We start from the raw sequence: 16348 nt of genomic DNA on the forward strand, positions 1-16348 counted from the left end.
TACAAAACATCATAAAAAATTATTTACAAAATTTAGCAACATTTTCGATATAAAAATTGGAATGTACATGTACAACATTGGAATTAACAGTTGAAACGCATTTGATTGACATTACAAGACTTATATTAGACTTAAATTTGACGTTGAAAAAAATGATTGAATGCTGAAGTGATGAATAGATGTTGACATGAATATATTGCAGTGAACAGTTTGGAGGTGAGGAGAAAGAATCGTCGAAATATTTTTATGTATTGCAGTTTAATAGTGTAATGACCCAGTCACAAGGGTCATAGCATCCCTACGAGTAGATAAAACACCGGGGCAGCAAACCAGCCCGGTGCAACACCAAGTCCCGAACGGGCATGCTAGTGTACGGCCGCACATATACATCGCGGCACGTAATTGTGTGAGCGCGCATACAGATAAGTACAACGAACGTCAGTGCGCGCCTGCACACGTACACCACAGCGCGCACCGATGTAAGTGCGCACACGGACAGAGCCGTGAACGCTAGTGTGCGACTGCACACGTACACCGCAGCGCGCACTGGTGTGAGTGCGCACACGGACAGAGCCGTGAACGCTAGTGTGCGACTGCACACGTACNTCAGTGCGCGCCTGCACACGTACACCACGGCGCGCACCGATGTAAGTGCGCACACGGACAGAGCCGTGAACACTAGTGTGCGACTGCACACGTACACCGCAGCACGCTCTGGTGTGAGTGCGCACACGGACAGAGCCGTGAACGCTAGTGTGCGACGGCACACGTACACCGCAGCACGCACTGGTGTGAGTGCGTACACGGATAGAGCAGCAAACGTTAGTGTGCGCCCACTCACGTACGCCGCGGTACGCACTGGTGTGAGTGCGCAGACGCGTGGAGCGGCAAGAGCTTGTGGGAAGCATAGCTCGCGCTTGCAAGCTACAAGTCGAAATTTATGATGCCTCCGTCGCCAAAAAGGCGATGGGATAAGCGGCTCGGGCAGGAAACGGGATGTTGGCAAAAATCAGGTCACAACTTGCGAGCAAAGAAACTAAGGAAACGGCTCAAGCATCCGCTAAAAATCCCAGACACGACGGATGGGAAAAAACGCGCAACCCGCAAGCTCTAGAGGACACATAAAGTTCACGGTGACCCTAGCTCAAACAAAGAGGGTACGGCAGCAACAAACAGTATATAAACCGAGACTCAGAGAGTCTCGGGGCCAGTTATCGTTCTCGGTTCAAAGCGTATACATCGACGCTCGTCGGCTCAGTGTTCATTCTCGGTTCGAAGCGTGCACGGCGACGCTCGGTCTTCACGTACATCTTTACTTCTCGAGTCAAAGTTCGCAGTTTACTTGCAAGCCAGCCTATTGCTCGGCTCCGATGAGATAAAATCAGTGCGAGTTAGTTATACGAAAAGTACGCGAGCCCGTCCAGCTGCAACCACCGACGCCGCCCAGCACGCTGACACCGTGCCGGCTTCAACGACACTGAGAACACCCTCATCGACACCGAGGACACCCTCGTCGACGCCGATCTCCTCGACGCCGATCTCGCCGACGCCGATCACCCTCACCGACGCAGCACGAGCCGAGGAATTTTGTTCGCTCAGTAAAATAAGACTCATTATTTCTGGAGCATTGATATCGGCAAATCCTACACCACCAATTTCTGCTCCAATCTCCATCGTTTGTTGAACAACGGCGATTTTATCACCAGCTTTCAACGCGTTCAAAATTTTTAACTTTTTAGCCAATGTCATTACTTTTTTCTCCCTTTTTTTGATTGGATTTTTATTGCTAGGAGCCATTACGAGATGGTCGATTTTAGACGAACAAGCAGGCCACGATAAAATTAAAGAGTTTATAATTTTGATTTTAATAACCTATTAACAATATACATTGCAAAACAATGAACTAGGCTATGGATCCATATGAAAAACCGCGAATAATCGAACCGCGAATAGAAAACGAGGGTGTATATAGGAAAACCGCGAATATGCGAATTCCGCGAATACGGAGACCGCGAATACGGAGGGTCTACTGTAGATAGATAGATTCTTTATTGGGCTTAGGGCGAACCCTGTGTGCACTTTAGAGATACATGTATTTAACAAAAATTATTTACAAATTTAATCAACAAATGAAAAGCTGAGTTGGATGGAAAGGCGAGTGAGATTTGCAAGCTGGGGTTGAGTTAAGTTTGAATTTGTCAATTATCGTTGTCGATGGCGAGCAGTTCGAAAAATATGGTCTGTTTAGTTCATAAAATGATGTGAGGGTCGAAAAGGATGGTTTCAGGGAAGAGGTCCGTAGCTATGTAGGTAAATGAGTTTTGAAGTTGATATACGCGGCCCGACCTTAAAGTCGGATCCGCGCCATTTCTTCGACATCACAGTCGGATCACGCCACTTCCGAACTCCTTGAACACTTGGCTCGCCGAGTTCGGATCGGCGCCTGTTCTCCGTTTCCCAACGAGAAACAGCTGCGTGCGCTCCCCACCCCAGTTCCGCCGGCCAATGGCGCGCCGCCGCTGCGCCCTGGTATAAGTACAGCGCGCCCGGCCGGCGGAGTTCACATGCGGTCGAGCTCTCGACCGCGACACATCGGCAGCAAGCCCCTTGGCAATCCAAGGAGCTACTGCCTTCCCAGAGGGTCACTCGGATAGGGACATTGACAAATAAAGATTACTTTTTTTTCTAAACTTAAAATCTTTGAGTTGTCTTTCTTCCACCTACCCTCTCAAGGACGACCACAGAAACTCCAACGACAAGCTGGGATCGGTTTCTCTACTCCACTACCTTTCAGATTTCGACGAGGCCTCTACAACACAACGAACTGTCCTTTTCAGGACTATCATTTTTTTCGTTTGCAAAACATAACAAGTCCCCTTCGGACTTTTCAAAACAACGTAAAGTTGCTCTTCTCAGGGCTACGATCGAACCGGCGATTGAATTTCTGAAGTCTCCTCAAGACTTTAAGAAATTCAATCGAAACGGACCTTCTCAGGGCTACACTTGCTCAGCTAAAATCTGATCAACTTCCTGGCCGGCTTGGCCAGGAAAGATTAGATTAGTCTTTATTAAAGACTAAAAACTCGAACGCAACACCAGCCAAAGTAGCAGTACTTCGCTGCAACTCTGTGCTCGTACAAATCGAATTTCTATTCGAGAAGCGGAGCCGATCGAGGTCGAACGAACCTTTTCAGGACCGCTCCGGTCCATGAAAGGTAAGATCATCTCTCTGGCTGGATTAGTCAAGAGAGGGTCAAAAAAGTCTTTCCCTAAAGACTAAAAAATCCGAACGCTGAAATCAGCCAAGTAGTTTGCTACTTGGCTGATAAACTCTTCACGAATTGACTCAAGTTCTCATCTAAAAAGTGGAGCCTAACGAGACTCGGCCATCCTTTTCAGGGCCACCCTCGAACTCAGCCACTTCACTACCGGCCGGGAGTTTTCTCGCCCTTTCGAAGCTTCCCTCCACTATTACACTACAGCGCTATCCGAAATGGATATAAAACGCGGCAGCCACGTTACTCCCGTTTCGCCAAGGAACACTAGCTGGCCTCTGTTGTCATCGTGCCGCCACGGAACACAGTCTTGCGACCTACCAGCCTCCTGGACAACCCCGCCTGCATTCGACAGCAAACTCGCCCAACTCTCTGCGTGCCCGAGGCTCGTCCCCGAGTTCGAGTCGCCTCACCTTCTCAAACCTATCAAGGTGTGGATTGAAGCACCGGTAGAATTTCCCGCCCGCCGACCGACAAGGCAACGAACGTCGTCACCTGCGAAGAAAGCGTCAATCTCTTCGCGGCGACTCTTCGGCGAGCGCTTTCAAGAGCCCATCATCGTCACCAAACAGCATCCCAAACGAGGCAAGCAGTCGAAGGCCCCGTCCGACCGACGGCGCAACGTCAGGCGAGCGGTTGCACTTCAGCAATAACTCCAAACTTGACAAGAACACAGCGGCCTGTGAACAGAAGAAAGCAAACATCCCTTTTCAGGGCTACCATACCTCTGAGACGTAAGGACAAAGTCTTAACAAAGTGCAGCAGTATCCACAGGCCGATAGTAAAGCGTTCGTCGGGGTAGACGAGAAGAGAATAGCTCAATTCCACTGTTTACAGCCAGTTTAAAGTTCTTCACCAGGTACGAGGGGGTACCCTGCGCAAGGCAGGTGTACGCGATGGAAGCGATGAAGTATCGGCGCCTCAGATTCACCAACAGCCAGCCCAGTCCAAGACGGTACGGTGTTACACGCTCACGTCGACCAATAGAAGCGACTACGAAGTACACACACGCGTTGAGAGCACGATGGAGTTGGATATTGTGGTAGTCGAGTAGGTCATCGTAAGCTGCACACGCATAATCCAGGTGGGGGAAAACCAAAGCCTCAAAGAGCTCCTTCCTGTTCTGCCTGGAAAGCAGTCAACGATGGCGTCGAAGGACCCCATAAATTCGCCCAGACGCCGAGCCGACCTGCCTAGACCAGCGCAGGCCCGTCTGAAACCACAAGCCCAAGCACTGGACCTCGGCCGAGTATGGAGTTCAGGGTAACACGAGGGATACGCTGCAGGTCCAGTTGACGGTAGTAAGGGTAGCTTGCGAGTATGATTGCCTTCGTCTTCCTCACGTTCAGACTGAGTCCATTACCTGTCGCCCAAACCGCAACGGCCACTATGTCCCTGTTAAGACGGTGGATACCGATCTCGAGATCGTGCGGGAAGAATGAGTAATAGACCTAGAGATCGTCCGCGAACAACATATGCTTTTAGTGGACAATAGAAGGGGTCCAAGGACGCTGCCTTGCGGAACACCCGAGGTCGTTGGCAGCCACTCAGAGCACAAGTCATCAGAGCCAAGTACAGCCTGCGTATGCTCACACAAGTACGACGCAATCCACCGGACAGACCGGTCCGAGAAATTTGATTTACGCAGCTTAGCAAGCAGAGTGCGATGCGGCACCATGTCAAATGCCTTAGTGAAGTCAATTAAGACAAGTACAGTAATCTTTCCCTCCTCAATTGACATTCGCACATCGCCCAGGACCGCCAACAGCGCCGTATGAGTGCTATGGCCTCTTCTGAAGCCCGCGTGGATTTAAAAGGTGGTTAGTTTCAGGGTAGGGCGACAGTTGGTCATGAAGGAGACGTTCACAGAGCTTCGAGACCTCACACAATTTTGCAATAGGCCTGGTTTGCGAGATATCGGTGATGGTACGTTTCTTTGCCAGAGACAGCAGAAATGTTCGCAGCCATACCGAGGGAAAGATGCCAGTCTTGACAGAGCGATTTATAATGTATGATTTATAGAGGCTGTAATATCACCTGCATAGCCATTTTAATCATCTTGATAGAGGTATTATCCGGACTATTTTAGCTAGATATAGAATAAAATAGATTAACTCACTACCATTAACATCAAGGTTTCGCACAATAATTTGAATCGTCTTCATAGGTTTGTCCATATTGATTTGAAAACCTCAATCTTTCTCAGCCTCATTCAAGTATAATTAAGATTATATTAGAACAATTTCAGTACTATCAAACAGTCCAGAAGAGAGTCCAAAAGAGCTGAAAAATGGAATTTTCATATAAATACAATGTAAAAATAAGTATAAAATATATTAGTATGTATAAAACATATAAATGTATGCAGTGCAAATTTAAATAGTGAATCTGACTGTTGAAGATAAATTTTACATTATTGAACATGATTTACTCTAGATGATTGTTTTTTTTTTTTTTTTTTTTTTTTTTGAAAAATTTTAATTTTCTTATAAGTGTGACGTAGGTTTTCCCCATCTCCACCTTAAAGTGGCTCATCAGTTAAATGGATCGACAACAGATGTTTATGAAACTTTGCGGAAATGTCATTTAAAGTGTCCTTGATATGCTGTAACAATTTCAGCTTGGGTTACCTTACTAATTTTTGAGAACGAAGCCGTTGAAAATAGCAAATTTAATATGGGCTCTTACGGTAGTCAATCATAATTTAATACATTTGACGCCATAACTTTTTTATTAAACAACAGATCTTAACCACAAACGAATATTTTATGCTTCAAGTCACTACCTTTCGATTGGTATGTTGAAAATTACCCCTTACCGAACTAACTAATAAGTAATTGAACAAAATGTGCGTAAAATCATTGATTTCGAATAGTGCGAGCGGTTGCCTGCCTAATGCGAGAAAGAGATAGACAGCGTTGCTGTACTATTGTTATGATTGCTGACAGGCCACCTGAATGGGTCTGACCTGTGTTAAAAGCTTAAATTCAAAAAATAGCTATATGAATCGAAATAGTGGAAATTTTTTTTGTGATAGTAAAATGTGTTCATTAGACACCTGATTGACCAAAAGAAACTTCTACCCAAGCTCTGAAATGCCAATTACGCCTTTTTTTCCTAATACTAAATATTATAATAGGATTCACTTGCCACACGATTCTGACGTGAGCTCCTCATCAATATTAACCTATGGGGTCTCAAAATCTTCATAAAAGTACCCTCATCCACTTAAGGGGGGAAAGGTAACTAAAATCTCAAAAAAAAAATTTTTTTCTATTGACTTTATTGATAGGGTTTTTCCTCAGCTTTCCAGTGCCGTGATCGGAATTTTAAAATTTTAACTGTATCGTGAGGTACAGCCTATTTAGTACCGTTACTTTTACGATTTTTTAGAAAAAATGAATGAAACAACTCAAAGATATATCGTTGCCATTCTCTCATGAATCTCGAGACTTTCATAAGACGGTAGCGCCATCTATTGATACTCGTTTTATTCTTTGGTTAGAGTACATCTAGCAGAAATTTGTTTGTTTACATGGCTATAGGTGCACAGTAACGGCACCACTCGCAGCACGTTGGTTTTGGCATATCTTCTGTCTCTCTCTGTTTCGTGCGCGAGCCCGGATCAAATGTCAATAACAGTCTGCTGACTGCATCTTGATTTTCCAATGGCTAAAAATTACATTTTTTTGAAAGTGGAAAAAGTACATGTACAGTGAAGTTATATCTTTGCAAATTGACATAGTGTTTCATAATAAATCTATGAAGATGTTTCAATAGTTTTTTATGAAAAGGTGACATTTTTAGCAGTTCAAATCCAAGAAATACAGCAGTACATATGTAAATTGACATATATACTGATATAAATTAAGATTTGACTTCTGCAGATGTCACTCTCCGGAGAATTGTAAATAGAATGATGTTAATATTAAGTTGCGTCGCTAGAAGGCGAGGTTGAAACCCGCAATCAAGAAACACGAGTTGTAGCCTTATATAGAGGCACATCGGACGAGCAGAATCGAGCTCGCTCCGATTCGAAAAGGAGTGTAAATAAAAATCGAACTTTTGGATCCGAGTAAATCTTTTGTTGTTTATTCGGTGAGCTGTCCTCTACCCACTCCTTCCAAGTCACCTCTGCTTACAGAGCACAAGGACGCAAGACCGGAGCCGCCGCCGCCGACCACCACCTTGTAACGTAATTAATTATCCTGAGACAGTTAATTCGTTGTTTGGCCTAAGTATTCCGATTTTCGAGTCTGCCGAACGAACGTACAATAACTCAGGGTATTGTTGCGCTGTTCGACATTCTCTCTGTTGCTTGGTTATTAATAAATTATTTGGGAAAGGGGCAATCAATTCCACAGAGGCAAAACGATAACGTTAATTGTCTCTATGACCATGACTTATTATTAGGAAGACATGTTTGTTATATTTAAATGATAGGTGAAAAGTATTATAATATTAAAAAGAAATAGAAAGAATGAGTTAAGATTATTATAATTATAATTATGATATTTATTTTAAGTTAGACTTACATTGTGAACCTCGAACTTGATTGACACAGAGAGAGAACTTTTACACAGAGCACCTTTCACACTGAGAGTCGGAGAACGAGAGAAGGAAGTGATCCATCATCATCAGCTCAATCATCTTATTTTTGAAAAAGAGAAAGGCTTTCTTACTGATGCTCAAAGCGCCACTACATTTCTCTGTGTCAAGTGTTCGTACAGATTTAGGTTCTCATGATAAAACAGTTACTGTTTTATCTTACAATTTTATAATTTATTGTTAATGGCGAATATTATTAACTATTATTCTAACCGAAAGATTTCATTATTGATTTATTTACAATTTGATTTATTTATTAATTTAATGGTTCAAAAATGATTGGCTGTTACAATTCTATTTAATGGTTCAATTATTGGTTCGATTTAATCGTTCGATTTAATGGTTCAAATATTATTGGCTGTTATAATTTTATTAATTTATTTAATTCCAGATTACAGATCATCTTACGATGATTGGAATAGGCAGGGTTTTAGGTTGCATATATTGTTCTTTTATTGATTGTCGTAGCGACATTACACCTCCAGGAGTACATCGCCGCCGCCAAGGAGCTGCATCTGCACCGGCGGATCCTGCTACACCTCGTGGACCGGAGACTGCGGAGTTACCTGCGCGGATCCCGCGCCTCGACCCGGCTCCGACCCTCGTCACTTCAGAGCGCTAGTAAACGGAGCGCAGACGCCACCGCTGCCAACGAGATAGAACAACGTACGCCAGCTTCTTTGAGCGCTCTCGTCTAGCCGGAATCGCATCAATACATCAGTGTATATGTATGTCACTGTACTTTATGTGTGTGTATATGACTGTATCATGTATATTATTGTATGTTGCATGTGATAAACAAGATTAGTAATAATTGATCAATTTTGAGTGATTTTATTTCCAACTATAGATCCAATGATTAATGTTTTATGAATGTGAGTGAATAGGTAGAGGACTGAGTTCAAGTTCTAATGTGAGATTGTGTATATTTGTGTGAAAAGTTGATTTGGACACAATCAACTTAGTTACCAGTTTCCCCATAAAACCCATATTAGCGTATACTAACATTCTAGTACAACTTATATATTATAGTGATAAAATTGTCGCATTTGGCTTTGTGTGTCTCTCTGGAATAATTGAACATTGTCCTTGTGGGTCTAATATGTTGAAAATTCAAGTTGAATTAGTTTTTTTTATTGTCCAAAAAGTTCAAAACAGCCTCAGTGACATGAGAGTATCATTATGACGTAAATTGGTGTATTTTGTTTTTTTTTAACTCTTGGGCAGTTACGTTTCATCTCAAAATTGCTTTGTTGCTGTAACTTTCCATGTGAACCGTTTGAGCAAATGAGCTGAAATTTTCAGGGATTGTTCTACATGAGAATGGCTACAAACGCAAGCACTTTCAAAGGTATTGGGACAAATGAGCACTTTTTTCAGGCTATGTGGTATCATAATCTGTCATTTTATCATATACACTCGGCAACAAAATTATCGCAACAAAAAAATTCATCGAAATTTCGTCGATTTTCAAATGCTTCTATCCTGGGCTAGATTTATCGTATCGACACGCTTTTTTTTAATTTCTTGGAAATTTTGTCCTCTTTAAATCCATATAAATTAAGATAAGATTCAAGTTAATGTTGAGTTACCAGTAGTATTTTAGCGCGACACTAAAAATTACTGAAAAAAAATGACTGTTTGAACGTGTACCAGTACCACAGTAATTTTTCTATGGAAATTTAACACACACCATCGCAAAGTGCTCTTTTCAACGAGTAATTTAAGAAAAAAGGACCTCTCTACGATTTTTTCAATGCCCTGTAGGTCGTTTTGAAGATACCATTTAAGGTACGTAAAATCCCCCATTTAGCTGAAATCAAGACGATTTTCTGGGCATTTTGCGTACACAAACCGTACCTTCAAAACGACCTAGAGGGCGTTAAAAAAATCGTAGAGAGGTCCTTTTTTTTTTAAATTACTCGTTGAAAAGAGCACTTTACGATAGTGTATGTTAAATTTCCATAGAAAAATTACTGTGGTACACGTTCAAACAGTCTTTTTTTTCAGTAATTTTTAGTGTCGCGCTCAAATACTACTGGTAACTCAACAATTACTTGAATCTTATCTTAATTTATATGGATTTAAAGAGGACAAAATTTCCAAGAAATTAAAAAAAAAGCGTGTCGATACGATAAATCTAGCCCAAGATAGAAGCATTTGAAAATCGACGAAATTCCGATGAATTTTTTTGTTGCGATAATTTTGTTGCCGAATGTATATTAATGAATAAATGTGTATAACTAATTTAAAAAATCTGAAAGTGCTTGCGTTTGTCACCACACATCTAATGATCAAAATGAGACCCCAATGACCATGATTGAACCATCGGTTCTAGCTGGAACATACGGCACAGGGATACCTGTGAGGACTGTGGGCTTGCTTCATCGAGGAGGGTTCTATGGTGACTGGGACCTCAATTTACATTTACCAGAGTAAAAAATTTTTGAAAAAGAGTGAAAAAAACAGAGTTTTCTCTGTTTATTCCAAAAAAATTTTTTTCTTCATATTTAATAAATTTGTTACAAATGTAGGTTTAAGGTACCTTTCCCCCCCTAAGCGGAGCAGAGTTTGAAAAAAAACGTTTATTTTTTTTTCAAGAGCTTAAATATGGCTTCTAGTGTTTATAAAATACTAATTTTCTTAAAAATTGGCACATTTTGATGTGTATATAAAGGTGTACGCAATTTTTCAAAATTCTGCTCCGCTTAGATGGATGAGAGTACTTTTCTGAAGATTTTGAGATCCCATTGATCAATATTGATGAAAAACTCTTTTCAAGGTCATGCGGCAAGAGATTTATAACACAATATTTCGTCTTATGAAAAAAGTGATGTAATTAGTATTTCAGAGCTTAGGTAGAAGTTTTTTTTGGTCAATCTGGTGTAGAATTAACATATGGGGCATTTCACGTCAAGTCTCCAACGGTGCGCGCGAGCGGCCTGATTAAGCCAAATTGCTCAATTTGTAACTCGTCAGAAAAGCATCTAAATGCACCTAGAAAAAATATGAGCCACATGATTTCGATTGGAAATTACCTCAGCTTTCCGATGGTTAGGTCAAATTTCCAAAAATTTTCCATTTTCCTCCAGAAAATAGCCGGAAAACCTTCAAAGTCAAACATCTCAAAAAGGGCATTTTTAAGATTTTTCTAACTAGTCTCAATCGAAAGCTGACGAAATTTCCTATCCATATGCAAGTTTTCAAAGAGTGGTATTGATTATTTCTTAGTGAAATACAGCGACGAACGTGTAAGAACGCGACTTTTCGGCCTGCGCGGCAGCTGTTTCGGCGCGCAGTACCCCACGCCTATTCACACCCAGGCCGTGTAAAAACGGAAGGCCAAAAAACGAAAATTTGAGGGAAATATTCCGTTTTCCGTTTTCTTCCGTTTATCTTAAAGATAATCTTGAAAAATGCAAAGATGATTGCCTGTATTATTCTGTAAAAAGCTCTGAGCTTTTCAACTTGCCCGTTAAATTCCGTACAGGGTATGAAAGACTACCCGTAGACTTCCGTTTTACCCGTATACGTTTTTTTTTTTTTTTTTTTNTGGCCCTTCCGAACTCCGGCATGATTCCCACCGGAACCATCGTTAGACATTACTTCGGTGGGTGCCTTTTAGCAGTGCTGCTGCATCGATGTGTTTGGTCATTTCCCTACATCCCCCATCCACCGCACGCCAAGGCACGGTGATCAGGGGTTCAGGAACCGTGTCAACTCGTTGGTGATCCCCCGCTCGCCCCGCGGAGCTCTCATCCAGCGTCATTCCCGCCTTCCGGAGCCGTCTTTGTCGGTGCTCTCCCTTGTGCTGATGTTTCTTCTTCGGTACGTTCGTCAGAACTTCGCCGTAAGGTGGACTAGTGCCGTCCTTGCGAGAGAGGACCCGGTCCCACGCCCGACACCGTCCAGCATCTCCGCTTCTTGCGAGCACCTCTCGCTTTTTTTGGCTTCCTCCATGATGAGTGTAAACTCCGCCGGTCAGCGCCAGCACTAGAAGTTCTGATATCGGGCTCCATCCCTAAGGATTCAAACTTGGAGCCGAGGGGTCGGTGCTCTTCCTTGTGTCAGCGCTTTTCCTCCTGAATGATGCACTCCTTTGGGCAACATCAGCACTAGGAGTTCTGGCTTTCGGGCTCCATCTTGCGGGAATTCTTCTCAACTTGGGCCGCAGGATGATTGGGGGATATTTCACCCTCCAGGAGGCTGCCTACAGCCGTGGACCTACAGTTTATAGTGGAATCCGAACCACTTCGGGCTCGGGCTCGATCTCACCGAGCGAAAAATCACGAATGAAATTTCCCTCAGTGGGGATCGAACCCGCTCCCTCAGCACAGCGTTGGTTTAGCAGATAGATGGCCCAACGCCTTCACCCACTAAACCAACGAAGGCTGTTCTTACCCGTATACTTCCGTATGGGTATGAGGGTCTATCCGTAGACTTCCGTTTTGTCCGTAGACTTCCGTATGGATATAAGGATCTATCCGTAGACTTCCGTTTTACCCATAGTTGGTAGTTTCGTGGATGAGAGGCGACGTAATCCACGAGAGCGTTGGCTGGGCGTGGTGGCGCGTTTTGGACCGGTTTCTTAGAGACCGATACTTCCCACTGTGACGGCCGGACCGAAGGTACCTTGACCTTGGTCAGTTGGTGTTGCCTCTGACACGTTCTCTCGTTAGATGACAGTGGCTCAGTGACGGTCGGATGAGTGAGGTTAGGAGATGTCGTGAGTTGGAGTGGTAGAGGCGCGGTCGTAAGAACGGCCACGGGCTCAGGATCTGCGTTGGCCTCTCTTCGTGCAATAGTTCTCTGCCACTGATGTGGGCAAGGCACTGGAAAAGGTAGATAAGGCCAAGTGCGCAGAGACTTGCACGAGCTGTTGGTGTAGGTTGACCCTGGCGGGAAAACCTAGCGGTGACAAAAACTCTTGACCCGTTCAATGGCCCGTGGACGACTCTTGACGAGGTTTTCGTTGGCAGGCACGGCCTGTACGATGCAGAGTTGTTTCATAACGCCCGACACGAGATGGTGGTCCTTGCGTAGGTACGACCTCCCTCTTTTGCTTTTGGATTGGCGCCGTGATCGATTCCCCTTCTTGGGCCGAGACAATCGGTGGAGAAAAAAAGACTCGAGCTAGAGTCCAGCCACTTTTCTGTTTTGACTTTGGTATAGTCAAACAGTCAAAAGTGGGATGAAAAGAGTTCACTCACTTTTCTGTTTCAACTTGTGAAAATTAAACAGTCAAAAGTCAAGTAGACAAAAGTCCAATCACTTTTCTATTCTCACTTGTAATAAGTCAAACAGTCAAAAGTTGAGTAGACAAAAGTCCAATCACTTTTCTATTCTCACTTGCAACAAGTCCAACAGTCAAAAGCTGATTGATTTAGGTCAAAAGGCACTTATACTAGTACTCTAAACTCGACCTTTTCTCTTGCGGGCACGACTTTTTAGTGGCGCCTCGCCACCTGGCAGCCGAGTCGGAAGCTTGAAAAGTCAAAAGTGGGGAAAGGTAGTGAAATGATAAGGCCAGTAGTTTTTTTGTAAATTTGACCAAGTTCGCTATTGAAATAATTCACTAGGTTGCAACTCTCAAGAGCTCGTCGCCGCGTATGAGGATAAAATATTGCAACCACACAAACAATTTTCGTTCGCAAGATTAGTCCGTGGACGCAGCGAGCGAGAAAGAGAGACACAAAGGAGAGAAAGCCGCGCAATAGTGTGAGCTCTCGATGTCACCACTCTCGCGACGTAGCTCATGTGACAAAGCAGTCACAACTCTCACTCATCACTCCCTCACATTGGCTGACGCGTAAGGTAGAAATGTGAGTTCGAAGCCCAGCGCGTTTAGTTTTATTGTAACCTTTCAATTACGAATAGTCAAATTCGCCTTAGCAATTTTTAGTTGTTGTTATCTCAACTTAGATTGTTCATTCTATTTTACTTACTTATCGATTACTTATCGATTCACGTGAACCAATATTCACTCGCGACGTGTGAATTGCCATAGAATCGAGATCGGGATCGAGTACGCGGCATGAGAGTTTCCGTTTCGTGTATGAGATCGAACAGCCAATCGTGAATCGTGAATTTGTGTCTGCAAAACAATCGTGAGTGCATATCGCAGCGCGAGTGAACGAGCAGAGCTTAAGCATTGTTCGTGGATTCGTGTGACCAGATTCAAAGTACCGAGAATCCGAAGCCAATGTGAGTAGCGACGCCACTACTCCCTGCCTAGCTTGGAGCCCGTTTCCACTAGACTGCACCTCATCAATCGCAAGAGCTTCCTTATCAGGTCTTAGAAATTATTTAAGCGCCGTTAGAAGCTCTCGCACATTCACTCTGTCTCAAACTATGTTTGACTTCATCCCTGCTCAATGCAAGGGAGAGTCAGAGTGAACGCACATCATTCATTTTCGGGTAACCCATACTCGCGAGTTCTCTATCAAAATTCCTGTGCAGGGACCAAAAACCAAGCGCAACCGGGTCCCCAGGAGCAGCTGTAAACCAGTCGACTCCGACTCTGAAGATAAAGTCCTGTTAGTAGTAGAAAAGCAAGGCTGACCAAGCTTCGTAATCCGAAGTAGTAAGTAAGCTAGCTACTACTATTTCAAGAAATATCTATAAAGTCATGATCTATTAAATGAGTACTGTTTATCGCATTTAAATTTGTTCAGTCCATAGATGATGCAATAAACCGTTATTTGATTCTTAAAACTACACTTATATTCACTGTTAATTCGCATGCAATCACCTATCCCGTGACGAATTCATTAGACTAAAAAAATCACTCTCGCTTCGGTATTAATTTATTGGGTTGGAGTAGAGGGACACGTGAATCATTAATTCATTCGCGTCAACACTTTGAAACGCGTATGCTGACGCACGCTCGCTTAGAAAGCTCGCGACGCGATAAAAGTGCATCCCAATATGTAACGATTGCCCATATTTACTGGATTAATAGCAATATTCTATATCATAATAAAAACCTTATTATGTGAGCACATCATTTAGGAATACCAATTGTGAATTTCAACTCATTTCGATAACAAAAAACGACAAACGAGTGTACCACTTTAACCAAGTAATTATTATTTGGCGATTATTTATTCTGAATGATTTATCTAATTTTTTAGATAAAAACTCCATTAATTAATAATTAATCATATGAAAAAAATATATCACAAAAACCAATTCATTAAATTTATAACTAGTTGATGAAATGCTTTTTCCTACATTTATTCCATTGATTAAATGATCGAGTGTTGGAATAATAATATTGAGAATCTGGTTCAAACCAAAATTGAACACAACGATTTATCATCTAAAAATTTAATAAAATTATAGTCTTTTTTTATATATAATATGGCGCACGTGATATATGTATTGAAACATTTATGAAATACACCATTCACACTAATTAATGTTTTCTTAAAATTCACGTAAAATGGTATAAATTTATCCAAAAAATAGAAAATTTGTTTACAAATTTTTTGCAAAATTATACAAGTTTGACGTAGACATGATGAAAAAAAAATCTATACTAGAAAACTAAATTACTAAAACAGAAATAAACATGAAAAACATGAAATTCTAACAAATAAGATCAACAAATTGGAAATTTCATATTCCTAATTGTCAATTAAGACATCTGAATTTTTTATTTATAAATTGTTTATCAACGTATATGTGTATATGCATAAATAGATTTTTAATCAACTTCAAGTCAAAATAGCATGGTATTAGCCATTATTAATCTTGTGATGATTACAATTATAGAAATATTAAAATTCAAAAATGATTATTTTGATAATATTAAACTTAAATTCTATGCACTTATTAAATTTTAAGCAAATATATAATCATACCATTTGGAGTACATATTATTCCTATAAGTAAAATGTAATTTAAAATTTTTAAATTTTCTTTCTTGAAACATTAGATCGTAAAAATAAATAAAATTATATCTAGCATTTAACCATTAATCTTGAAATCATTTTTCAGTCACTAGTATGAAATTTTTTAAATTTGAGAAAATTGATGAAAACTCTATCAAGTAAACGACTTCGTAGCAGAGCTATCCATGAACTGACTTGTCTCTTTATCGACGTTTCAGGGCTGTAGGCAAATAAATAAGTACCCACGTTTTCAGATTTTTCATTAAATAAATTAAATTTTTAGGTTTTAGGGAAAAAATTTTCAATAACTTTTCACATTATAACAGTTTCAAGTATATATGATTTGTAAAACACCATTATTATGGCTAAAATTCTATTAAATGTGAAGTAGAAGTTCTTCCTTCAGTTTGTAATTGTATTACACATTTTAGAAAAAAGAAGAATAAAAGTAACCAAACATGTAAAAAGAGTATTTGTTGATTAATTACATTTGTTTAAAGTGTTTTATCGAAATGACTAAGTAGTAGTAAATTATTCCATTGGACATTGCTCATGTACTTCATAATTTTA

General features: G+C 41.4%; 1 protein-coding gene across 3 annotated transcripts in view; it reads right to left on the reverse strand.

The window, feature by feature from the left end:
• LOC106649824 overlaps positions 1-16313 on the reverse strand; it is a 37010-nt gene extending 20697 nt beyond the window's left edge. Inside the window, exons 1-2 of one of the 3 annotated variants that reach the window (XM_023462579.1) lie at positions 16267-16313; positions 5395-5558 (exon numbers count right to left, since the gene is read on the reverse strand). In XM_023462579.1, coding sequence (XP_023318347.1) covers positions 5395-5452 — 58 coding nt within the window. In that variant the 5' untranslated portion in view covers positions 5453-5558; positions 16267-16313. Of the gene's footprint in view, positions 1-5394; positions 5559-15748; positions 16004-16266 lie in introns of those variants that run through there. The other 2 variants (XM_023462580.1, XM_023462575.1) reach the window with 2 other exon arrangements.
• Between the last annotated feature and the right edge of the window lie 35 nt (positions 16314-16348).

This window comes from Trichogramma pretiosum, unplaced genomic scaffold (assembly GCF_000599845.2).
Source record: "Trichogramma pretiosum strain Unisexual culture from Peru unplaced genomic scaffold, Tpre_2.0 scaffold128, whole genome shotgun sequence".
In the NCBI taxonomy this organism is placed as follows: domain Eukaryota; kingdom Metazoa; phylum Arthropoda; class Insecta; order Hymenoptera; family Trichogrammatidae; genus Trichogramma; species Trichogramma pretiosum.